General features: G+C 38.3%; 2 protein-coding genes across 2 annotated transcripts in view; one reads left to right on the top strand and one right to left on the bottom strand.

Moving 5' to 3' along the window:
* Positions 1 to 27,125, top strand: part of LOC134669490 (uncharacterized) — a 106,842-nt gene that overhangs the window by 36,440 nt on the left and 43,277 nt on the right. The window contains exon 5 of the mRNA XM_063527077.1: positions 10,684 to 10,794. Within this exon, the coding sequence (XP_063383147.1) occupies positions 10,684 to 10,794 (111 nt within the window). The remainder of the gene's footprint in view (positions 1 to 10,683; positions 10,795 to 27,125) is intronic.
* On the bottom strand, positions 2,104 to 6,779 carry LOC134669220 (uncharacterized). Its single transcript, XM_063526733.1, has 6 exons — positions 6,717 to 6,779; positions 5,423 to 5,662; positions 4,900 to 5,103; positions 3,200 to 3,278; positions 3,018 to 3,132; positions 2,104 to 2,446 (listed from the first exon to the last, which is right to left on the bottom strand). Exons 2-6 carry the CDS (start codon positions 5,474 to 5,476, stop codon positions 2,371 to 2,373), a joined length of 528 nt encoding a protein of 175 aa, XP_063382803.1. The 5' UTR covers positions 5,477 to 5,662; positions 6,717 to 6,779; the 3' UTR covers positions 2,104 to 2,370.

Below are 27,125 nucleotides of genomic sequence, written 5' to 3'. Positions count from 1 at the left end.
AAAAAATAAGGTAGTTTTGTTTTGTATAATACATATGTAGTTCCTGTTCCACATCCCAGTTTTGAGTGCGTAGTATACTTACAAACTAGCGGCAGACTGATCTGTCTAAATGAGATACTTCCGTAAGAGAGCTGTTGCGTTATACGTATAGGTATAATATGGTCGTATGTAGCCAGGTGTACATTACATTGCTGAGTAAAAATAATCAGGATTGATACTACGAATTCCTCCCTCTATAGACCTCTGTCTTTGTTTTTCACTAAATACATTTGGAAGATTTTTTTATGAACATAATTATAATCTCCCTCCGAAAGTTAATGAACGTCCCTGATCTAAAAACGTTCTATTTTAACTTTACTATTTCTTAGAGATGTCATCGGGTATTAGTTGTGTTAACTGTCTGTCTTCAGTTAAAAATAATGTCGTAATTCAACGTTCTGAAGTTTTTTTTTAACTAAAGAAATCTAATGCATGCTGTCATGTCAAGCTTGTACCTATTTAGCACTTACACCACACCAAGTCTGTTCTATGTACCGAAGACAACCTTTTTTTATGACTCTGGCAGGCCAAGACATTAATTGGGTAATTTCGCGCGATCGCCGTCGATATTAATGGCTGTACACAGTCGTTTTTCTAACGTTTTAACACTAACCACAAGTGAATAAAACTAAGATTGATGAGCTTGCGCACTACGAGACGTTAAACGTGTTCTGTTTCTAATGCCTTAGATTTTTCCGCGATTGTTCAACAACGTTTGTAGTTTTACCGTCTATTTTACATGGCTATAATATACTATAAATACAAGATTTAAACATAGTCTTTTATTCGCTTAATTACTGTTGCTGACCTTCCAAACAAATTCATCCAAGCGTCGTCTATTTATTTTTTATCAATTTTGGTATCTGAATACGACATTCTCATTCGGTTTGTGCGGTTTTCTTTAAGCGGTATGATCCGATATCTTATTAGCCGTGAAAAATCCGCCAGATATTAGCCAAAATATATATTATTACCACGCTGAAACATGTATCGTTATATAATTAGTAATTGCAATGATCTTGTTTTATTTGAATTAAGTTTCCAAATGCAGATCATGCATGACGCTAAGGCGTATACCAAAAATAGTCAAGTTACTAACTAGGTTTTCTCCGCCCAAATACACTTGTGTAGAACATGCTAACTTTGCTAAGTGGATGCCTATTCGTTAAAATTAGCATAAAGTTACTCATACGAGTATATCTATTCAATTTCAACATGAATACGCGTGTACTCTTTAGTGTTAGTAGGTATTTTACAAGTTCATCGAAAAATCTCAATGGTGAGGAAAACCTGCTGCAATGTGGTTTCACCCGGCTGCTCTTTGACCCCAACTGTAATAGTTTTAGATTCCAATAACTAGGAAACGACGATCATTTCAGAGTCCAAGCTAAGGAGTCCCAACTGATGATGAAATCTACAAAACTTGGGACTTCAGTTAAGTTAAAAGACTGTCACGCGTATATTTGGATTCTTCATATCCAGTAGAAGATCTTGCAAATGTGTCAACTTAAATTCCCACGTCGTAGTTATTGTTTCCCCTTAAAATCAGTCTACTTGTGTAACAAGCGCTAACAGCTGCGAAATCAAAACTTGTTACATGAAATGAAACAAGCCATGTGTATGATATGTATCCACAGTTGTTTCGTCATTGTTTATCCCACCGGCGTCTGTCATTTCCCGACATTCGGCTACACCTGGCAGCTGGCACAATTCCTAACATGTGTTAGCTGATTAAAATATTAACCTTTCTATATCAAGGCCATTATTGTGCTTAGCATTGTTCTAGTTTATTCCTACTGTTCTTTATAGGCTGTAGAAGCCTGGGGTTCCTGGTTTTCACCCCCTTTTTACCCTCCTAATGGATGACAAACAAACATGGATGAATAATGGATGGTTTGTTTCGTATACAAACTTTCATATTACCTATGTCCTTTCCTGGGACTCAAACTGTCCCCATCACCAAACTTCATCATAATCTTTAAACAATAAAAAAGTCACCAGATCAAGCTTTACAGTATATTGGTATATTTTGTTAAATAATACAAACAATAAATATTTCGGAATTACAGTTCGCGCGATAAGCATATAAGCTGCCGAATGATAGTCGCAAGCATAGTGGATTTGCTTTAATATTGCGAGAAGGTAATTAATAAAAGTTAAAAATAAAAAAACTTCCTTGATGAAAGAGTACACAATCGCAATCACCATTGATTTGTCAATCAATGGGTCACCAATCATCCGTGACTTTGACGGGCCGTTGTAAATAAAGGTGAATATTGGGCCAGCTTTATCATCCTGTGGTCATATATTGATTATAAAATGGTCTCACATTTACTGCTTAAAATAACTATGTAATTTCCGTTTTGAATATAATGCTTGCGGTATTGGCGGAACTTCTTTATAATACCTGAGGGAAAATAAAAAAGAATTAGTGAAAATATGGTGGGCAATTAAACTGATGATCTACATTCAGTTGCATATTTACTTCTCTGTGGCTGAGATAAGCAGCTGCACATTAACCTTTTGGACGCCAGTGACCGATATATCCGCACCGCAAGTTCAACGCCAACGACTGATTAATCGGTCACAGGCCACAGAGCAACATAGACCTACGTGCATATACATAAAGTTCAAAGTTTTGACACTTCGCTGACGTGGCGTCCGCCTGACAGCTTTTGTGTTTGACACGGCGTCGAAATGGTTAAAATTCTAAATTGATAACTAAATCGGTCAGGTCATGCCAGTGTGACATCGTGCTCATCCAGAGATGGAACTTTCAGGTGAACCAGTACAAGTGCACTGTTAATGGCCTACCACCCAGTGCTAGAATGCCGCTGCGCCAGTGACTGGTCATATATAATTGCTGTACGACAGCTTCAAGTTTTTTTTATTTCTGGTATATGGTACGTTGTCCGCCGTATATAAATTTGCTTTAAAATAGAGAAAGTATGCTTGACAGTTTATTCTGTAGGTCTTACCTCACGTAACCTCCTAGATGCGAAACAGTTTTGTCATTTAGAGGAACCAGTAACGGCGCTCCGAGGCCTTGCGGCACCTTTATGAAGTATCTAACACTGCTGGGAATCAGTGCACCTGCAACAGAACTTTGTTAAAATCCTTGAGACCATTTTGCTGTTGTAGTTATTCTATCCTAGTTTACCTTTTGCATCGTATCTGTACTTGCGCAGCAGCGATTGCATCGTCGGATGAATGTTAGAACGTACCACGATCGCGCACGGCTGCAAAATTGAAGTAAATTGATCCAATAAACCCATCGAGGAATTTCTCGGATTGTCTTTCCGTACCAACCGTCTGTCTTTGGGTCACAAACTTACATATGTGTACCAAATTTCAGCGTAATTGGTCCAGTAATTTCGGAGAAAATAGGCTGTGACAGACGGAAAGACAGACAGACAGACGCACGAGTGATACTATAAGGGTTCCGTTTTTTTCCTTTTGAGGTACGGAACCCTAAAAAAGGCATGCATAAACCCTGTGCGCATACTCTGACTTTTGTGACCAACGGGCAAGGCATGCAACTTGGAAATCCTTTTGTAAATTATATCCTCCCTACCTTCTTCCCTGTTTTGTACCAACGAGTTTCTAAATTTATTTATCAGTGCTCTTTTTCAAAGGGAAACATTGCAATAAAAATAAAACGGACTGTAGCTAGTTTTCCCCCTGTAGCTACGAGTATTGCGGTAAGTCAGATTAGGGTTGCAAATAGAAAAAAAACCAAATGTATTTTTTAAAATTTATGAAAAAAAAAACATGAAAAAAAACCTGGCACCATGGTTTTTGTTCTAAATTAGGTTTTTTTTCAGATGAACAAAAATATGCCACAATAACGGTTTTTCGTGATTTATTTATATAAGTAACTTAAAACTAAGTGCCCCGATGCGGCGACGAGAGGCGTTGGTGTTGCCAACAGTAAATTGGGATAACTACCACTACAGATTTCATTTATGTTGTTATTAATCAAAGTTGGTAAATTAAATTGGTTTAATGGTTAACATAAAGTCTAAAACAAGTAAAACAACCGTATAAAAGTATTAACTGCCTTGCAAATTTTGAGTTTTTATACGTTTAAAAAAAAACGTACTCCAGAAAAAAAACGGTTTTATTTCATGTATTTTTTAAAGTCAGAAAAAAACCGTTTTTTACAACCCTAAGTCAGATAGCCGTTGATTTTGTGATAAAAACTGCGGCCTCCTTTAGGATGCAACCCTGAAAGCGCTGTAATGAGGAGGATTCAAAGTGAAAGTTTTTAAAATTTACACGATTGCGTAGGGAAGCGGCAGCAAAGTGGATCCGATAAATCAATCGAGCAATTTCTAAAGCAAACAGTGTTATCAAGGCCACCCACTTTTCACTCGTGTCTGGTTTCACATGTTTTACCAGGTCTATTGCTAAAGAAAATGGCGTTGTGAAGTGAGGTTAGGATAAACAGACGAACTACATATCTTAATAGATTTTTCTCAATTTCTCTGTTTCATTTTTTGCGGGAAACCTAAGTGTGCCAATGTTTGATCGCGGGTTACGACGCGACGTTACTAGGGTATTTGGATAATGGGTAATCAAAAGACTTGGCGGGGGCACTGCCGTGCCCCCCGATACCTCGGTGACGCACGTGTACGTCCCATTCCAAATCAGAGTTTATCTTGTTCCCTTATCGGTAATTAAATTTTAAATAGATACGAGAGTAAATTAACTTCGAAAAAATTGTTTGAATTAAGTTTATAATGATAATAATCTCGTCGATATAACAATTTGTTCTGCAGACTTGACGCTCTGTGTAAAGTAATCATTCGCTAGAACACGAAAACAGGTGTACATGGTCCACTGTATTTTTCTCTTTACCTCTTTAAGTTTCCCCAGTATTTTTGTGTTCTCGGAACTATCTAATATTTCTTTTTCATTGGAATCTAACGCAATTTCTCCTCCGTTGTCCTCTTCGTCATCAGATGATTTCGCTACAAAAGCGAATTTAAAAAATGGATAACGCTGAGTCGGGTCTTCATCGACTGTAATCACGTCTCTTTTGTAATTCCTCGATATCATCGTCTAAAATCAAGTAAATTTATGAATAAAAACATATCTGAATAAAAAAACACTTATCTGATATTATTATAAGTTTGAAATGCAATTTAGCAGTTTCCAAATTATTCAAAACCATGTTGTTGCATATGTTTAACCACAAATAAAAAGTAATAATTATATTATTTTACCCAGATAAAAGTTAGTCGAGTGTTCTTTTTATTATGGCTAACTTAGATATTCATTCAGATTCTAGGCTAATTCTAAATACGATTTTAAACTCGGATCACTTGAATATCACGGTGTATTTTAAAAACGAACACATCTCACTAAAATAAGTACTTACATTTTCGACACACAAAAGTCTACTTAAGACAAGAAGAACCGTTGCGATCTGCATGGCTGCCACGAATGGGTCGATTTTTCGGCTCAGGTTGGTTGGCGATTTAGTAAACACAAGGCAAGTTTACTTTTAATTTGATATCTCGTACCAACATTCGACGTCTTTACCGTTATTTAAATAAACATCAGGTTCGTACGACAGGTAGTTTTGTCTGCCGACACTGCTGTGGTATGACAGGAAAAACTGAAATAAGTAATTTATATTTACGAAAATTCATTTTTAAGTTTGCATTTATTGTGTTTATTGGATAATAAATTAGTGCAATTATTTTGGTACTTTTGTCATTGCTTTTGTTGTTCGTGTTTAAGAAATAGTCATTGATTTTGGAACGGTGATCGACACTCAACATCAATGCTCCCTACTTTCATCGTAAGTCATACTCGTATTTGAAATAATAAAAGGATTTTTTTAACTCTAACCTTTCACTAGGTATCTGAAGATTAATCTGGACCACATCATTCCCTTTTATCCAAAGGAATACATAGTATAGAGGGGTCCTGTCATTGTGAAATTTGTAGTCACAGTAAATTTACTGCCATTTATAGACACACGACTAAAACTCAAACAGAAAACGTATAAAATTATCAAAAAAATTATACATATATGTATGTATGGATAAATGATTTTATTATTTTTATATAATTTTGATCCATGTTCATTCACTCATATCTATGTGTTAAAATTGTTAAATATGAAACGGTGTCGTCACGCCATCTAGCCGAGCATATGCTAAAGGTGTGTGCAGCATCTATCCGAGAATGACTTTTTCTTGATTTCCGAGGCACGTTTTTACCTTAGACTTTATTCATCTTATACGAAGTTACATATGTCTTTGCTTTTAACACTAGCCAGGGCAGAACATTATTATTCGATGTTGACGAGTCAACTATCAATATGCCCTGAGATTCTATAAAATTTATAACCAGTCAATTGATCCAGATCCCAGCAGCCTAAAATGATCATAAACCTAATTTGGAAATCTTTACTGTTGTTTGCTGGAAGATTATATGCTAGTTTTGTTACGCTCTTATTTATTTCGCTCGATGCACATTGAATACTTGGTAAGAATTGAAATAAATGTAGAGAAAAGTTAAAGAAAAAGTGGCTTACTCATATGACAAAATGGGTGACATAATAAGGGAGAAAGTAACCATTAATCTGAAGGCTGAACGAATGAGTAGAATGCGGAGTATGGAACTCGGTAAACTAATACAAGGGACTTCTATTCTATACTTACCAACGTGGCCTTAGTACTGATTTAATAATTATGATTGACGTCAAGCGGTGTGCTCCGTGTCCCTTGAGAAAAGCAACATACTGCAACTGGCGAATCGATTTAATTGCCCCATTTCACTGCCACGGCCACTTTGTCAAGAATAAAGCAATCGTTTATATAGGTAGTTTGCATTTACAATAAGTCATGTCAGTCATTTTTCAAAGGGTTGGAAGACTCATATCCGCGCACTTAAGTACCTATAATTTGTTCTAACTAGAATAACTACTACATAAAAAATTTGACGTAAAATTGGTATTTTGTAGTAAAGTAGCTAGTTTTCTGCAAATAAATAATTTCATTGTTTGTTAGTCGGTGAAACTTATGCTTCGTGAATTGGCAGTTCAGAAAATTACAGGTAGTGTACTGAAAACAAATTATCTTTTCGAGATATTCTCACTTCCATGCTCAGCCATTCTCTAATTCCCCTCCATAAAACTCTCCCGAGATTCCAAACATTACGACTATTAAGACGATATAAGATTTCAGTGAAAGTTATATATCGCGATCCAGTTCCTAGTAGATATAAACACGTCGTTAGTGAACCAGTCAGTTTTAAAGCACGTGTTTACGAAAATATCTAGATTTGAGTTCGTGGCGGTGGCGATAGTTTTGATAAACAAGTTCAGCGCTTGAGAAATCTCGTTGAAGTTGGTGCTCATGGATTATAAAGGGACAGTACATAAGTCTCTTCCTATATCTTTGTAGCAATTTTAGATTTCTCCACACTTGGGTAGCACCACATAATTTCGGCCAAATCCCAAAATGGCCGCTATATTATAAAATTTAACAACTATTATACATACCAAATCCTTTTTTAATAGAATGATATTGCTTTCCGGATAGCTTATCTTGTTTGACATTGTGTGGGCGACAAGGAACGCCCACTCACGAGAGTATTGTATTAGAGTTAAGCATCCACCATTCCATGTGTACGCCAGATACACGTGAAATAGAGGTACTTATGAATAAAATAGGGGTTCCAGTTACAGTTACTAATAATCATCAGGCATTATTCCACCAATACTCTTGTCGCCGCATCAGCGTATGTCTCCGTCGGTTTAAAAGTAATCTGCCAACGTAAACCAAAAATTTGGCCACCTGACCCTGCTTACAGACCTGACATCAAATCTAGGTTAAGATAGGTTTGCGTGTTCTCACTGAGAAGCATGTAAACTTCCAAAGTCTTACATGTCAGCTCTCATCTTTATACTTTAACACTAATCATGTTTTTATAATTTTATTCATAATAAAAATCTCATTATAAAGTATTTTATGTAAATGCAATTTCCTTAATGAAACAGGTAGGTACGCAAGTGTCTAGAGAATTGTATTATAAATTCACCGAATCGAGTGGGGCCTTGACGCGTCCCACTTTTCGCAAGGACGGGGACTTTGAGGAAGGTCGATTTACTGGATATATATAATACGAATTTGAGTGAAACAGATATTACATCTGTTGGTGGCGATTACTGAGTGTGAGTTAGAAGTTCAGGCAGACAAATATTGATCTCAAAATCTGCGTAATCGGAAAACTTGGTCAGTCAATCGGAGAGCTTTCGACTAGACCGCGCTTTTGGCACGTGATTTTAATAATATACTAATCTTCCTCGCTTTAAAGCCACCGTAGCTCCGTCCGTTATACCGTATTATTAGTAATAATTATAATGACCGTTGATTATTAATTACAAGAGTTGGCACCAGAATGGTTTTACGATATGACATCTAATAAAATCTCATTGAAAACCCTGGAACCTTTTCTCGAAACAAAATCCAAGATGAAGGGTATTTCTTTTCTCTCGCGACTCTCAAGCGGCCTGACCTTAGTAATTATAGCCACAGTGAGACGGATACAATGATGATAGTAGAAATACTAATGATAGAATAAAATGGAAAAAATAATGAAAAAAAAATGGACCGCCGTCAAACAGCAATAAGGACACAAGTATATATATTGACACGAATAGATTACTATAGGTGACGGGTACCTACATGTTTAACATTGCGTAAATAAGTACAGCTAAAATACAATACTGTTATTTGAACAAATGCCACGCTCATTATTATTATATCCAATCCATATTTACTTTTTATACCTCAGTTTAACTTTATACACCAAACCGGCTAGTTGCAAAGTTTGATCCGTGTTTTCAAATAGTCATTCTTTATTGTTAAAATGTATTTTCTTCAGGGTAGCTTATTATAATAAGCAGTCAGTGTTCAATAGTGTTTAGTAACATATACTAATGAATCATCGGATCAGTGCATGATAGTGTAATATCATTTTAATTAGTCTGTCGTCCGTGCATTGCACTGTCAGCACCAGTACTAATTCTTGCGCGACTATTTAATTATTAGTCAACCAATAATCTAGAAAATAAGTGTGACATTTACCTGTCAATTTTTATTCGATATAATGTCGAAAAGTGCAGGTAAAAAATTCCGGAGTTCTGCTAAACCGACTTATAATGTAGCGCAAAGTTCTCTGTCAAGATCTTGCCGACGACGCAATACCAAATTAAGAAGGTAAATGAGATACGGTTATTACAGTTTTTAATTTAGTTTGAATTTCATTATCTAGGCTCGAAACGATTTTGGTCGTGATAAGTCGTATTCGTATCTGGCTGCCAGAGTCGACCATACAGGTACATTGTAAAAAAATGTGAGTTATGCGCTTTCTAAAATTATTTCTGTTTTTTTTAAACAAGAACTTTTGGCCGCCTATTTCAATTTGCTATTAATTATTGTATTATTACTCGTATGCTACTGCGGAAACTCTTGTGGAAAGACAAGGAGCGGTTTTTAGACTTAATGTATTTCATGTATAGTTATGAATATTTGAGCAAGGACGACCGAGTCAGCATCCTAAAACAATTCCTGTTTATTTTGCTCGTATAGTTATTCCATATCCTATTGGTAGTTATAACTTAGTGGTTAGGTAAGTAAATTAAATAACGTAAAAATATGAATTGACGAAACTTCGGTACACTCATATTAATACATATTATTATTTGCCTGTTTCCCTTTAGATTAAATGGCTTGGTTAATTCCCATCGAGGTCAGATTCTCGTGAAATCTTGTCGCGAGTACTACATTAGTTAAGGGACCTCAAATCCTTCGGGATAACAATGCCACCGTTTAAATACTTGTAAAAGTAGTAATGTTTTCGATCTTGACCCATTTCAGTTATTTGTATTCATTATTATAATATATATATGACCTGTGTACTGTGTAGGTACCTACTATATGTTTAAATTTATTTTTTTCATTTTGTAACTGGATTGTGAAAGTTATGATTGAACACGTGATTCTGAGAGGAGAAAAATGTGTCCCGAAAATTCCATACATTTTTCTTTCATTTCGTAATCGTTAATAGTGTTTCTTGCTGCTGAGAAGGCGTTGACTGAGAATTTTATATTTTTTCTGTTAAATAAAAAAAAAACTTTTTTCTGTTAATCTTTCGTGAAAAGGGACTTATGGCATTATTCATAAACGCGTTATTGGCCTGAATTATAGTTCGTTTTTTTAGCATTGGAAAGAACTTCAAAGAAGGTAAGCGATCTGACAAGTCTTTTAATTGAAAAACGCGTTTTAAAAATCAATAACTATTACTTATGAAAGCAGAAGAATATAAATGATCGTATTAGATTCATAATTGTTACATATCTGCCGTGACTTATTTTTAAAATGGGATTTTCAATTAAATGACACACCAAGATTGTTTACCTTATTTCTAATGCTGAAAACGAATTATAGCTATGAATTGTTTGTCTTTCTTTATCTGACTCTTTTATTTATTTATAAGAAAGGGATAAATCATAATTTAACTAAATCAGGCCCGATAAGTTTTAAGATATTCGGTTTTCGGTTTTTTCTCCGGATACACCTACTTTTCGGTTTTTTCTCTAACATATGATATGTCTTGTTTCAGGTCAACCGGAAACTTCGCATCGGGGGCAGCGGGTGGCGGGTGCGGCGCCCCTCGCTCCGCCCCCGCCACCCCGCTGCAGCTTGAGCCTCACCCCCGCACTAAGCATGACAAGTGAGTTTTACTGAGTTTACATTGTCACGTGACAAGGTTATGGGCCCCGGCAAATATTACTCCTATACAGGACAGTCACAACCACAACATATATAGTGGTAAAGTCACCTGCAATAATATGCTACTCTTCGAAGGCCGCAAAAATATGTACTTATCACGCGCTTATGGCTCTACAAATAAGATCGTGTCAAATATTTTTGCGGCCTTCGTTGTGCAACATATTATTGCAGGTGACTGTACCTACATATGTGGATAATTTTTGAGCTGAGTCTGAACTTGGGTAAAGAACAATGAAAAGCTGTGAGGACATATTATTATCTGCCAATGAAAGTAAAACACATGTTTCGTTGATTAATAAACGTAGAATATTTACTTAAATCTGGTGCGGCAGATCCTTTATTTGCATTGTCGTGTATACTTTCCTCGCACACAGTAAACGATATGTAAACCAAATATGGATATACTGTACAATCCAACAATTTTACGAAATGAATTAATTCGTGAGTACGGTCGAGGTTGATCCAGTCAGGCTTTGTCGATGTTGCCTTCTAACCTCTCTTCTAATGTAAAAAAACCGGGCAAGTGCGAGTCGGACTCGCGCACGAAGGGTTCCGTACCCTAATGCAAAAAAGGCAAAAAAAAACGGTCACCCATCCAAGTACTGACCCCGCCCGACGTTGCTTAACTTCGGTCAAAAATCACGTTTGTTGTATGGGAGCCCCACTTAAATCTTTATTTTATTCTGTTTTTAGTATTTGTTGTTATAGCGGCAACAGAAATACATCATCTGTGAAAATTTCAACTGTCTAGCTATCACGGTTCGTGAGATACAGCCTGGTGACAGACGGACGGACGGACAGCAGAGTCTTAGTAATAGGGTCCCGTTTTACCCTTTGGGTACGGAACCCTAAAAACACACGTACCATATATTTGCGTCATCGTCAATAATTATGGCCTCTGGCATTCCAACATTACATTTAATGTTATAAGTATTTGATATTTAAGTAAAATTATAAAAAAATACGGTTTATGTTGCAAATACCAAATTGTTAAGTAAATTATTTTCATATAAAACAGTAGTAGTCAGAGTGAACGTAAAAAAGTAGTAGCTATAATACTACATCCCTGCGGAATTGTCTGGATGATTCCATACCGGAAAAAACCGGGCAAGTGCGAGTCGGACTCGCGCACGAAGGGTTCCGTACCATAATGCAAAAAAAAACAAAAAAAAAGCAAAACAAAAAACGGTCACCCATCCAAGTACTGACCACTCCCGACGTTGCTTAACTTTGGTAAAAATCACGTTTGTTGTATGGGAGCCCCATTTAAATCTTTATTTTATTCTGTTTTTAGTATTTGTTGTTATAGCGGCAACAGAAATACATCATCTGTGAAAATTTCAACTGTCTAGCTATCACGGTTCGTGAGATACAGCCTGGTGACAGACGGACGGACGGACGGACGGACGGACAGCGAAGTCTTAGTAATAGGGTCCCGTTTTACCCTTTGGGTACGGAACCCTAAAAATAGCTAAAGCATTTACTTTTATTTAAATTACCTTATTTTCACCGTGAAAATGTAGATTAATTAAGTACAGTCATTAGATCTGTTTCATCTTGACAAATGATTTAATTGGCATCTGTAGCTACGGAAGACGTTTTAATATAAGTAGATAAGTATACGTACTTACACAGTATGTGTACGTAATTATAATTAATGATGTTTGGATTAGGAGGTGGCATTTTTAAAATTTTACAAAGACAATACAAATTAGCCCATCACTTAAGTATAAAAAAACGTATTATTTTAAACCGTCTTTTTTTGATTGCCTGTTCAGTCATTGTTTCGAATATAACATACCATTGTTTTCAAATTATTTCAAGAACGATTTTCGCTTTGAATATTGAAAAAGGATTTATCATGTGTATCTGGTATTATCTTAGTTAAACGATTATCTACGCCAGCGTTTCGCTAATCAGTTATGTTCAGGGCTCTACGCTAACCAAACGTTTCTACACTCACTATTTCAGTATGAAAAACTTGTAAAAGTAGTGTACAGGTTTTTAAAAGGTCCGCTACACCTCTGGATGTGCGGGCGTCCATAGGTTACGGTGATTACTTACCATCAGGTGGGTCGTATGCTTGTTTGCCACCGATGTGGTATATAAAAAAAAGTGACACGAAATTTAGAATGAAAAACTTCATAAAATTTAAATATGGTGTAAGTGCGTTGTGAAGTGATGATTGTGGTTCTGTGAGATTTGTTTCAAAATGGAGGCGTATCAGCCTTCTGATGAGCGGTCAGCTTTGGTGGTGATAAGGCTGATGCATGGTGTCTATGACGGACTCAGGTACCTACCTATTTAAAATTATTAAAAATATCTGTATTCATAAATCCTGTCCGTTTAACTGGGGATTGAAAGATCGGCTCTTAAATCTATGCCGATCCGTCCGTAGTAGGGTTGGTGGTAGGGCACTCGATACTATAGTTCGTTTTTTTTAGCATTAGAAATAAGGTAATCTTTATGTGTCTTTTAATTGAAAAACACATTTTAAAAATAAGTTACGACAAATATGTAACAATTATGAATCTAATACGATAATTTATAATCTTCTGCTTTCATAAGTAATAGTTTTTGAATTATAAAAAGCGTTTTTCAATTAAAAGACATGTCAAGATCGCTCACCTTCTTACAAGTTCTTTCTAATGCTAAAAAAAACGAACTATAGCGACGGACGACTGACTGGGCGTATATACCAGTATATATATCTATAGTATACAGTGTGTAAATCCGTATTTTTCCATATTTTTAATCCAATTTAATACTAGGTATTAAAATACAAGATAACTAAAGTCTGTATAAAGTTTCTATAAAAGTGTACATTTCCCGGATACAAATATAACTGTAATTTGGAACATCGTAATTTATTTGTAATTGGTAGAGGTAATAGAGATATTTAGAACGATACGACAGTTTTGATTTGTATTCGAGCCATTATCTTTGGTGGATGACTGATGACTGATTAAGCGATAAGGGTATTGGAGGGCTGGCGTGTTATGAAAGTTGACAGTTCCGGTGATGCGACAATTTATGTTTTAGGCTACAATTCTTAGGCCTTAGGGTAATCACACTTAACTGCTATTGGCAAACTTTAATTAAGCTTAATACTCTTCGAAAATGATTGTTTCGACAACAACAAAATCAACACATGGGCCAGTTTACAAGCGGTTTTGACTTATTCACAGTGTTAGTGATGGTACTTGCTATAACTATTTCAAATTTTAGGTACCTACATCAAACGGTCTTTGAGAAAAACGCATTTCACCGATTTGCAAGACCGAAGTGATCCCATAAGAGCTCCGCGACTTTTGTGCGGAGATCTAAAAACAATAGGCATAGTGGAATAACGTCTCTAATTAGAGCAGCTCAACTCAGACATTAGTCAAGGTATCCAGGGATGCCAACTTAGTGGTTTTACCACTAAATTTAGGGGGAAATAAACCAGCTAGGGGTTTTTTTAGGGGCTAAATATTTTTAGTGGTTTTTTTAGGGTTTTTTTTTAGAGTAGAAAAGTTTGGCAAATTCATATGTATGATCATTAAAATGTGGAACCGGTTGAAAATCATAATAATGTTCTAAATTTGGAAAATCTATAATAATTTCTTTTATTTTTTATTTAGTGGGTTTTCCAAAATAATAGTAGTTTTACTTCACGTGAAGTTGACCGCCCCATATCGAGTGCCCGCAAATGGCATATCTATATCGTTAGTTCATCGTTAGTTCACGTTAGTTCAGTATATCAAATCGTTAGGATCCGACGCATAACTTGTGTACGAATTTTTTTTTAAGTAGGGGAGCGGCAACACCGTCTTCAGCTCCAAAACTGTATTTATGGTTCCAATCAATTGGAATCGATATGTAGTCGTTAGTTCATCGTTAGTTCATGATAGTTCAGCATGTGAAATCGTTAGGATCCGACTACATTACGTATTTTAAAAAAATAACATAAGTGGGGCGGTCAACTTCACGCTACCGCCCCAAAACCGATTTTATGGATTCTTTCAATTAGAATCGTTAGTTCATCGTTAGTTCACGTTAGTTCAGTATATTAAATCGTTAGGATCCGACTAAAAGATGTTTTTTTTTAAAAACGAAAGTGGGGAGGTCAACTTCACGTGAAGTTGACCGCCCCATATCGAGTGCCCGCAAATGGCATATCTATATCGTTAGTTCATCGTTAGTTCACGTTAGTTCAGTATATCAAATCGTTAGGATCCGACGCATAACTTGTGTAGGATTTTTTTTTTAAAGTAGGGGAGCGGCAACACCGTCTTCCGCTCCAAAACTGTATTTATGGTTCCAATCAATTGGAATCGATATGTAGTCGTTAGTTCATCGTTAGTTCATGATAGTTCAGCATGTGAAATCGTTAGGATCCGACTACATTACGTATTTAAAAAAAATAACATAAGTGGGGCGGTCAACTTCACGCGGGTGTCATTCTGAATCCCTAACAACGTTTGTCCTAAAGTCACTTGCTCTAACTGGTTTGTCCTAATGGGCACATGCCCTAACGATCAATTGTCATAACGATTATTTTCCATAATGTAATGGTTAGCCTAAGAATCATTTGACCTAAGCATTTATACCATAACTATCAAGATCCCTAAAGTATTTTACCATATTTTCGAAATCCCTAACAATGTTTGGCATAAAATAACATGCTCTAACTGTTTTGACCTAATGGCTATTGCCCTAATGATCTATTATCATACCAGTTACTTTTCCTATTGATCAATTATCATAACAATTACTTTCCATAATGAATGGTAACGAACTGTTGCCACAAAAGTGGGTTAGGTTAGGTTAGAACTGTGACCCTCGAAAAAACGAACTGCTGCCACAAAAGTGGGTTAGGTTAGGTTAGAACTGTGACCCTCAAAAAAACGAACTGCTGCCACAAAAGTGTGTTAGGTTAGGTTAGAACTGTGACCCTCGAAAAAACGAACTGCTGCCACAAAAGTGGGTTAGGTTAGGTTAGAACTGTGACCCTCAAAAAAACGAACTGCTGCCACAAAAGTGGGTTAGGTTAGGTTAGAACTGTGACCCTCGAAAAACGAACTGCTGCCACAAAAGTGGGTTAGGTTAGGTTAGAACTGTGACCCTCAAAAAAACGAACTGCTGCCACAAAAGTGGGTTAGGTTAGGTTAGAACTGTGACCCTCGAAAAAACGAACAGCTGTCACAAAAGTGGGTTAGGTTAGGTTAGAACTGCGATCCTCGCAAAAATGAAATGCTGCCATTGGTTAGGTTAGGAGGGAAATTTAAATTAGGACATACGCGTATTAGGTCAAGAAACGATAGGCTAAGTAAAATTAGGTAACATGATGGTTAGGATATATAATTTTTAGGCCTAACAATAATTAGGCAAAAAAAGAATCATGCTACATAACATTAGGATAAATACCCAATATGGAAAGTGCCATTAGGGAAAAACATATTAGGACAAAAAAAATCGGCCAGTCGATAAAAGGGAAACCAAAATTAGGGTATACGAGTGTTAGGACAACTGATCATTATGACAAACAATATTAGGGAATGCAAAGATAGGAGAAAAAACTGTAGGGATTCAGATATAGATCCCTTCACGCTACTGCCCCAAAACTGATTTTATGGATTCTTTCAATTAGAATCGTTAGTTCATCGTTAGTTCACGTTAGTTCAGTATATTAAATCGTTAGGATCCGACTAAAAGATGTTTTTTTTTAAAAACGAAAGTGGGGAGGTCAACTTCACGTGAAGTTGACCGCCCCATATCGAGTGCCCGCAAATGGCATATGTATATCGTTAGTTCATCGTTAGTTCACGTTAGTTCAGTATATCAAATCGTTAGGATCCGACGCATAACTTGTGTACGAATTTTTTTTTAAGTAGGGGAGCGGCAACACCGTCGTCCGCTCCAAAACTGTATTTATGGTTCCAATCAATTGGAATCGATATGTAGTCGTTAGTTCATCGTTAGTTCATGATAGTTCAGCATGTGAAATCGTTAGGATCCGACTACATTACGTATTTTAAAAAAATAACATAAGTGGGGCGGTCAACTTCACGCTACCGCCCCAAAACCGATTTTATGGATTCTTTCAACTAGAATCGTTAGTTCATCGTTAGTTCACGTTAGTTCAGTATATTAAATCGTTAGGATCCGACTAAAAGATGTTTCTTTTTTAAAACGAAAGTGGGGAGGTCAACTTCACGTGAAGTTGACCGCCCCATATCGAGTGCCCGCAAATGGCATATCTATATCATTAGTTCATCGTTAGTTCACGTTAGTTCAGTATATTAAATCGTTAGGATCCGACTACAAGATGGATTTTTTTTTAAAACGAAAGTGGGGAGGTCAACTTCACGCTACCGCCCCAAAACCGATTTTATGGTTTTTATCGATTAGAATCGATAGATAATCGTTAGTTCACGTTAGTTCAGTATATCAAATCGTTAGGATCCGACGCATAACTTGTATGCGAATTTTTTAAAAATAGGGGATAGCGCCAACACCGTCTTCCGCTCCAAAACTGTATTTATGGTTCCTATCAATTGGAATCGATATGTAGTCGTTAGTTCATGTTAGTTCAGCATGTGAAATCGTTAGGATCCGATTACATTACGTATTAAAAAAAAACATAAGTGGGGCGGTCAACTTCACGCTACCGCCCCATAATTGATTTTATGGTTTCTTTCAATTAGAATCGATAGATATTCGTTAGTTCACGTTAGTTCAGTATATCAAATCATTAGGATCCGACGCGTAACTTGTTTGCGATTTTTTTTAAAGTGTGTACCAAAAACGGTCACCCATCCAAGTACTGACCCCGCCCGACAGTGCCGGATTTAGACATTTGCCGCCCGTAGGCTATGCAGATTTGCCGCCCCTATCCACCTCGCTTATAGCTATTTAAAGTACTTTCCAATCAGAGGCCTTTAATTTTTTAGTACAACACACCATAGCCATTAGCCATATTAAAATGCTTATAAGGTGACGTCACTATTTTAGATACAGATTTATATGGGCCGTTTCTGGCACTCAATGACGATGCCACCTCGTTATATTTGCCTGATCTGATCGGCGATCGGTGGGTACCGCCGGGTTTTGGCCACCGAGTATCAAGGTGAGGCATTGGCAGTCATGCTGGATATAGCTAAGGCGTTCGGTCGGGTCTAGCATCGAGGTCTGCTCGAGGGACTACCTATGCTATACAAATGGATCATTGGATTGATGGATCTTTTTATCCGGTAGACGCATATGAGCCGTAGGAATCGGAAACTGTTCCGATAGTGTGGACATTACCGCTGGCGTTCCGCTATAGGTTCTGTGCTATCCACAACGCTGTTATTGCTGCATATCAATGATAATCATTGCCATGCAGACGACAGTACTAGGGATGCGTATTACAGGGGCCGTGCCAATATCTCTGGTTCTGTGGTGCTGGAAAGTCATGAAATGCTTGTATCTGTTATCGAGAGCACTCTATCCTGAGGTTCGGCGTGGGATCGGAAAAAAATTACAGATTTCGTGCCTCACATGACTATCGAGCACATTGGAAATGAATCTATGGAATTCGAAAAAATATTGTCGCTGAGCGACGAGAAAGTCTGGATAAGGAAAAAGTAACAAATAAAACTACAACGTTGGATGATAATTATTTTATTCTTAGATTAACACAAGTATCCTGGACATAACGCATGTGAACAAATAAATTGCAATATTTCCACACGCGTATCGAAGTTTGAATAATTGTCGCCGTGGCGCATAAACTTACAAGAAAATTATTACACGGCAAATTCGTAGTCAACTCGAGAAGTGGTAGCCACATCGCCGTTATCATCACTCGAGTCTTGATCGGCAGCGGCCCATTTGCTGCAAGATATGAAATTTTCTTGACAGCAGTTTGACGCGACGAGAGATGACCATAATAGCGTTTGTCTATGTTGCACCAAACCCGAGTTCCAATAGGTACTATCAGGGTTCAGCATCAGCTATCTTGGGTAATGCTCTACCATGTGATCATCATGACGAATCGGATGTCCAAAACAGAGCGTGCCTATGTTGCACCAAACCTGAGTTTCGCTAGGTACAACCAGGGTTCAGCATCAGCTCTATCTTGGGTACTACTCTCCTAAATGCTCATCAAGACGAGTCGGATGATCAAAACAGCGTGTGCCTATGTTGCAATAAACCTGAGTTCCTTTAGGTACAGCCAGGGCTCAGCATCAGCTCTATCTTGGGTACTACTCTCCTAAGTGCTCATCGAGACAAGTCCGATGACCAAGACAGCGCGTGCTTATGTTGTATTAAACCCGAACTCCACTAGGTACTGCCAGGGTTCAGCATCATCTATCTGCTAGCAGCCGCCAGCACCTACCTCTACCTCTACCTCTATGTCTATTTCCATCACCACAAGAATGCATAGATTGACGAATAGTGAACACTTTATCTACGCCCGTCTCAAACAGGATAGATAGAGTTAGACCAAGAAAAATCTGCAGCGATTTTGATAGCGAACGCAGTGCAAAAGTTATTCTGCCGCCATAATCCCGATAATTCACAACAAACACCGATAACGAACTCTGCGAAACATGAAGTCTTAAATGTCATGTGAAAAGTGTGTCGTTCTGACTTTTTGACTATTTTAAGGTTAGGCTATAGGGCAAACCCTTAACCCGATCGTCTTTGTTTTAGGCTCAAATTGTAGCCGACTAAATTGTCCAGAGCCGTTTTTCTCAAATTTTTGATATCATTCTTCGTTTCCTAAATTATCGAGCACCAAAATCAAAAATTCGGAAAAAATTGAATTTTATTTTCACTATTTCGACCATAACTTTTTTAGTTTTTGACTTTCTCGAATAATTATTTTTGCACCTTACAGCTCTCGTGATTATGCGTCTTTTGAGCCTGTTTTTAAATATCATATCTTCACAACTTTCCGAGATATAAGGGGATCGCACTTTTTCGTGAAATCGGACCGACCCTATACTGGAGCGAACGAAAAGACATTTCCAATGTCAAAATTTAGCGAGATTCAATACCACGTGTAGTAAAAGACAAGAGGCTTGGTCAAACACTGATTTATTTCAACTACCCACATATGATAATATCTAAGACTAAGAACTACCTACATATTATTAACGTAAATCTACAACATCTTTCCCCTCATAGCAGTTTTGTTTAAATAATTATAAATGTCTTACTGGCTAACAAATGTATAAAACATGTATCTCAACTTTTTACTTTAATATTACCACCACCATTTTATTTTTCTTCTATTTTTTTTACATAAAATAAACTTAATTTACTTCTGTATAAACATCAGTAGTATGATAGTTTAACTACATAATAACTCGAGTTAATAACTAATTACTTATTCTAAACATATCTCTTCCTATCTAATATATTTAAAAACCATTGTGTTTAAAGTAGGTCAATAAATACTCATACCTGATGCAACTTGAATGCACAATATTAGTCCTTATGGCTATTGTAACACCAGCGTAAACAATCTGTTTAATAATGGAACCCGTGGGCAATTTAATATCACAAGGACTTAAGTACTATACAGTTACATGATAAAAGGTCATTAACCCCGTGTTGCACCAACTCTGCCGATCACCTTATCACACAAATAGATTATCTTACCGGGATTTGATCCCAGGACCATATCGGCTTCACAGGCAGGGTCACTGTACCTACTAGGCCAGACCAGACCGATCGCCAAATAAGGTAATAATATGACTCATAGGAGTCAAATGAGATTTATAGTTGTATTGTATTGTACTTTATAACAAATTATAAATAAATAAATCGTAGATAAATATTATTGAGCGTCAGAGGGTCTATGGGGAGATCAAGCCGCAGGACGTAGTGCGTACCATCATGGCATGCCCCATACCGTAATTAGTGAACGTCCTCTAACAGTACCTCCTCCGGGCCCTCCAGTGTCCTCTCTCTCTCTCTGATCTATTGTCTTAGCACAGTAGGAGCGCTGCGACAGCACAGAATAAATAATATAGGTAGTACTACTACCGTATAGAAAGGACACCTACAAAACCTAAGTTTGACAGCAATTCAGGAACAAATCATGCTATCCCTTTCTACTGAATGTCACTATATCTTTATGATTTTTTTTTTATTTTGGCTATTAAGGGTTGTCGAAATTCATGTCTTTATCTTATCTGTGGTCGTGCACGCAAAAAGACGTCAAGTGGTGCCACCTTGCCCAAAAGGAGGAGTGTATTCCCACGCACTGGCGACAGTATCTCGCTTGCGTGATAAGACTACTAGGTAGACTAGGTACCCATCCCTCTCATATAAATAAAGTTATACATATAAAGAGCTCGGTACCTACCCATCGTTTAATTTGTGCGAGAGGCAATTAGCGTGACTCGCGCCTGAGTCGCGCCATAGTACATTGTGCTAGCCTCGCGCCTCGCCGTTCTCGCCGGGCATTCGCCGGGCGCGGCGACTGGACGAGCTTGATTCGGAACGGGTGTTGCTTTGCGTGTTTTAAACTACCTATATGATTGCATTAAAAAAACTAGCAAAAAGCAGAGCTTTATAAGGGCTCGCGGAGTTTTTCTACCTAAACGTACCGTACCGGACCGCGACTTTGATCCAATCCGAGACTTGTTTCATGTTCGATCGAGTGGGTACGTAATGAGTCCGCTAAGGACGCAACTATAAGTGAGAACAAGTTAGAAATATACTAACTGGACCCCGGTCGCTGTCTGGTACGCCTGTCTGTTACAGTTTTTACTTTGTCCATTAAAAACGTGTCCAGACGACAAAATCAAATTGCCAATATCATAGACACGTAATATACCATTTAGTAAACGCCTACACGGTCGCTCAGCTTTTTAGGGTTCCGTACCCAAAGGGTAAAACGGGACCCTATTACTAAGACTCTGCTGTCCGTCCATCCGTCCTTCCGTCCGTCCGTCTGTCACCAAGCTGTACCTCACGAACCGTGATAGCTAGACAGTTGAAATTTTCACAGATGATGTATTTCTGTTGCCGCTATAACAATAAATACTAAAAAATCCGGAACCATCGGTGGGCGAGTGCGACTCGCACCTTGTCCGGCTTTTGTAAGGAAACCAACTGGCTTTCCTCACATAATGTTGGGTCAGCGCGCGAATGTCCTTGAATTAATTTTTTCGTCCACACCACACAATTAAGCGACAAACTATCCCGCCTGGACACCTATTGGCGGTACTCACACTGCTCGGCACATAAACACACATACAGTTCCACTAGGTACAGCCAGGGTTCAGCATCAGCTCTATCTTGAGTACTAATCTCCTAAGTGCTCATCAAGACGAGTCGGATGACTAAAACAGCGTGTGCCTATGTTGCACCAAACCTGAGTTCCGCTAGGTATAGCCAGAGTTCAGCATCAGCTCTATCTTGGGCACTACTCTCCTAAGCTCATCAAGATGAGTCGGATGACCAAAACATAATAGTGTGCCTTTGTTGCACCAAACCTGAGTTCCACTAAGTACTGCCAGGGTTCTGGGTCATTTTGTTGAACTGCACGCCGACGTTGCAATTGGCGTGCAGTCGACGTGCGGACGTGCAGTTCCCATACAAGTTGCAGTCGGGTTGTAATCCGTCTGTATCGGCCCTTAGTCATTGAAGTTTGTATTAATATGCTTGTTTATCTTTATTAATTTATAATTTTAGCAGTGCCAAGCAATAGTAACACTAAAGGCGCCATTCATTAATTACGTTAGACAATTTTTGCCAGTATTTGACCCCCTTCCCCCCTACGTAAGAAATAATAAGAATAGGCCGACTCCCCCTCCCCCCTATATTACGTGAGAAAATGAAAAAAAAAGGAGTACTTACACGTTTGGTTTATATTAATTAGTGTTTAATTATAAAAAAAAATGTAATTTTTATTTGTACCTACCTACAAAGGTACTGCAGCCCATTTAAGCTAACTCTGCACAGTGTTTGATAGCACAGCGTGTAGAAGTATTATTTAAAAACGTCATAATTTCATAGAAATTTAAAAAAATCGCATCTTTGTGATCTTACATAAGAACTATGAAAACCCACTCCCTCCCCTTGTAAGAAAAAATAAGATATGTTCGACCCCCATCCAACCCAAAATCCCCTTACGTAATAAATGAATGGCGCCAAAATTCTTGCTTGAACTGAAAATACCCGATTTAAGTTTTTTTTTTAGGGTACCTCAAAAGGAAAAAACGGAACCCTTATAGGATCACTCGTGCGTCTGTCTGTCCGTCCGTCTGTCACAGCTAATTTGCTCCGAAACTACTGGATCAATTAAGTTGAAATTTGGTACACATATGTAAGTCTGTGACCCAAAGACAAATATGTAACGTCAACAAATAAATTTTAAACATAAGGGCTACTTTTGGGGGGTAAAAGATAAAATTTAAAAACAGTTTTGCAAACTATATCGTGTTACATATCAAACGAAAGAGCTCATTGGGAGAATTTCAAATATATTTTTTTTATAAATTTACGATAAAAAGTTTAGAAGTTATTCAAGAAAATAGACAAAAAATGACCATTCCCCCCCCTCTATCTCCGAAACTACTAGGCCTAAAATTCGGAAAAAAATACACAATATAGTCCTTTATCTAAAGATAGCAGGAAAACCTATTAGAAATCTAGAGTCAAGCGTGAGTCGGATTTAAGAACAAAAATGCGGTTAACGTTTTTTAGGGACACAGCCGCAATGGTTTAAGTGAAACGTGATGTAGACAGCTATTGCGAAGCCCCTGGGCCGATATCCGCATAAGACCGAAGACCCGAAGCGTCCCAAAGAGGCGTGCCTTTAGCTTCAAGCGTGAGTCGGACTGAAGACAAAAAATGCGACTAGGCTGTATCTGGCACATAGCCACAATGGTACTTGTAGTACAGTCAACAGCAGAAGTTGCTAAGCGGGCGAAGTGTTCAAAATTACCTTGACATGCTTATTGTCTTAACTATAAAGTCGCGTCCAGATCATTTTATTTAAACCACTCGCCCGCTTAGCAACTTTTGCTGCTGACTGTACTGATTGATTAGGTTACTATTGTTACGTGTTTTAAAAAGCACTAGGTATAAAGGGTGGCTAAAAAATAAACTAAGTGTATTCCCGTTGCCAACGTGCAACCCTGATATCGCGAAGAAAAATTTAGCTGTTTCATACGTCATTTTGGCTGGTCCGTTTTCTATGGGAGGTTACTTCTTCTTCTTTTTCGCGATTTCGGGGTTGGTCCCATACTAAAAGTTGCTTAGTATAATCCCAAAACCTCCCTGGCTACGGGAATACACTTATTTTTTGACCACCCTGTAGGTATCATCTCCCTTTGGCCTTTGCTTTTAAAACACTCTCGGAAGTTGTAGGAAGTGCTACCCGCCGGACGCTCGAGTTTTCAGCTCTACGCATTTGGACACTTGTACTATTGTTCGGCATTTAATCTTCAGAGATGTAGAGATATAAGCCACCACGCCAGAAAACTTCATGTTACATCTGGTTTTTGATTAACCCCTTCAAGTTTTTCAAGACGTTTCAATCACGTCACGTTTCACGTACAAAAAAAAATGTTGAATAGTGTGTGATGTACGGAACCCTTGAAACGCGAGTCCGACTCGCACTTGACCAATTTTTTTTCAAGTGGAATAATAAACATTACAGTACATTATATATAGTTATCCATGCCGTAATCGGCAACGGCGGCCCTAGCTAATTACGAGCGTGAGCTCTGATATGGCTGGCAAAGCCGAACTTACTTTTAAAAACTCTATCGCAGGTGGGGCAATAAGCCGCCATATCTACTGTAAAGGCCGAGCCACACCGGCTGCGTGTGCAGCACGTTGCGTGGCGTGCGCTGCGTGACGTGCGCAGCACCCCTGTCACACCGGGTGACGCGCACGTCACGCAGCGCACGCCACGCAACGTGCTGCACACGCCACGCAGGCGCACGCTGCAGCTCAGTCATGCGTGCAGTAAAATAAAATACTCCTGCGACAGTACCTACATCATGTTATTATAACTCCCGTTGCAAATGGAAGCTGCTCACCCAATGCCGCCATTGCAATTAGAAGAAAAAAATGTCTCATATTTGAATCGAGATAGTTGAGAGTACATAATATTGTTCACCGACGCAAAATAGTTCACAATACAACAACCTTGTTTTCCAATAGTATCGTTAATACCTAAAATCGATTCTTTCCCACAGGCCAAATTATTTTTTTTAAGACGTATTTGTGGTAATCATTGTGCTATATTGTAAATAGACATTCATATTAACGAAAGATTTTAATTAGTTTTTCTTTTATCACTGAATCCGTATTAAAAACCAGCACGCGCACCGGCCGAGTTGTAAATAAATACAAGTGGCTGCGCGTGTACACGCACAGCACCTATGCAGCACCGAGCTGTGCGTGTCCGAACCTGCTCGGTTCGTCCTCTCATAGGGAACGCAGTTAAACACAACGTCATCACTGCACGCAACGAAGCGACGTTGCCGCTCCGCTGCGTGGACGCGTGCACGCAGCACGCAGCCGGTTTGTCTCGTCGGAGCTGCGTTGCGTGCAAGTCACGCGTACGCGCACGTCACGCACACGTCACGCAAGCGGTGTGTCCTCTCTTATGAGTTTTCATATTCTACAACGCAGCGGGACGCGTACGTGCACGCGCACGTCACGCACACGCATCCGGTGTGGTTTGGCCTTAAAACGTTGTACGATACACGCGAGTAAGTAATTCGCAATCTCGTTGATTTAATGTATCACCACACGTTGCAAGTTATCTACTTTTCGCACTTGTATTGTAATTATTTTACGGACGCGTGGCGTTTCATAATTTGCCTAGGAATATCACTCCTTGAGGTTTGCATGATATGGCTAGTGTTCGCTATTAGGCAGATCACGACATGGCGGCCTTTCATGATCTGCCTAGGTATATCTCGATATGCCCGATTTTACGATCTGCCGTCGGCATATACACGGTGGCTAAAAATAACTGCATTCGATTTATACGGAGTCACAGTATAATAAAGAGTACTAACGTACAGTATGGACACTCCCTGCCTCGCGTTGAAAGTGCCGCCCGGTCTCGGTTACCTCACAGTTACCGGCTGGCAAGGACGCGACGACGCGGTGCGCAGAGCGGAGGCCACGTAAAATATTCAAATATTAAACAAATATTTACAAAACCAGCGGCCTGTTTCACCAACGTGACAGGTGCGACGAATTGTAAAATCACTGTTGCTGACGTCACAGGCATCCATGAACTACGGTTACCGCTTAGCATCGGGCGGACCGTATTCCTGTTTGCCACCATCATTGTATTATTTAAAAAAAACTTTATGATATCGGAAAAAAACAGATATTTCTCTCGCTAAGTTTATGACAATTGTCACAAGAAACAATACAATTGTCACGAAATTCCGACATATAACTCATTACCTGTCAAGAATTACCTACAATTCTTCTAAATGTTTGACAATTGTCAGAAACTTCGCAGGAGAAATATCTGTTTTTTTCCGATATAATAAAGTTTTTTTAAATAATACAATGATGGTGGCAAACAGGAATACGGCCCGCCCGATGGTAAGTGGTAATCGTAGCCCATGGATGCCTGTGACGTCAGCAATAGTGATTTTACAATTCGTCGCACCTGTCACCGATGTGAAATTGGGGCCAGATCACACTGAAAACAACCCAATATGAACAAAAAATCATGTTTTCAACTTACGTAATATTTTGGTGGCCTAAATTTCCTTACAAAAATGTTGTTAGGTACTTCGTTTATTTATACTGATTCAAAATAGGTAACTATTGTATATGTAGCTTAGATACCCACCTTACAGCATAATACGATTCTTATTTTTTCATAATTCGCGCAATGAGTTTTGAGTCATTGAGGTCATCGAACTTGACAACAAAATGGCGAGAACCCTAGCACGTCTATCTCACTTACACAAGCATGGTACGCGTTCACCTACACGAGCTTAGGCTGTGTGCGTAGGAACGCGTTTGTTTCATACATTTGATCGCCAGTGTCCAAGGTGTGACGGAGTATACCACTTTCTTAGGACGTCACTTTCGAGTTAGGTCACTTTCTTAGGACGTCACATTCTGAGTTAGTCACTTTCTGAGGTCGTCATATTCTGAGCACGTCACTTTCTGAGAACACCACTTTCTGAGGGCGTCAATTTTTGAGTACCTACGTCACTTTTTTTCGTAGTAAGATTTAAGCACGAACAATAAATAATCATGTTAGCTGTAGTACGGCATAAAGCCACTTTTATG

The sequence above is a fragment of the Cydia fagiglandana genome, chromosome 12 (assembly GCF_963556715.1).
Source record: "Cydia fagiglandana chromosome 12, ilCydFagi1.1, whole genome shotgun sequence".
NCBI lineage: Eukaryota > Metazoa > Arthropoda > Insecta > Lepidoptera > Tortricidae > Cydia > Cydia fagiglandana.
Note: the sequence above shows the minus strand (reverse complement) of the source record. Positions and strands in the feature narration are given on the sequence as shown.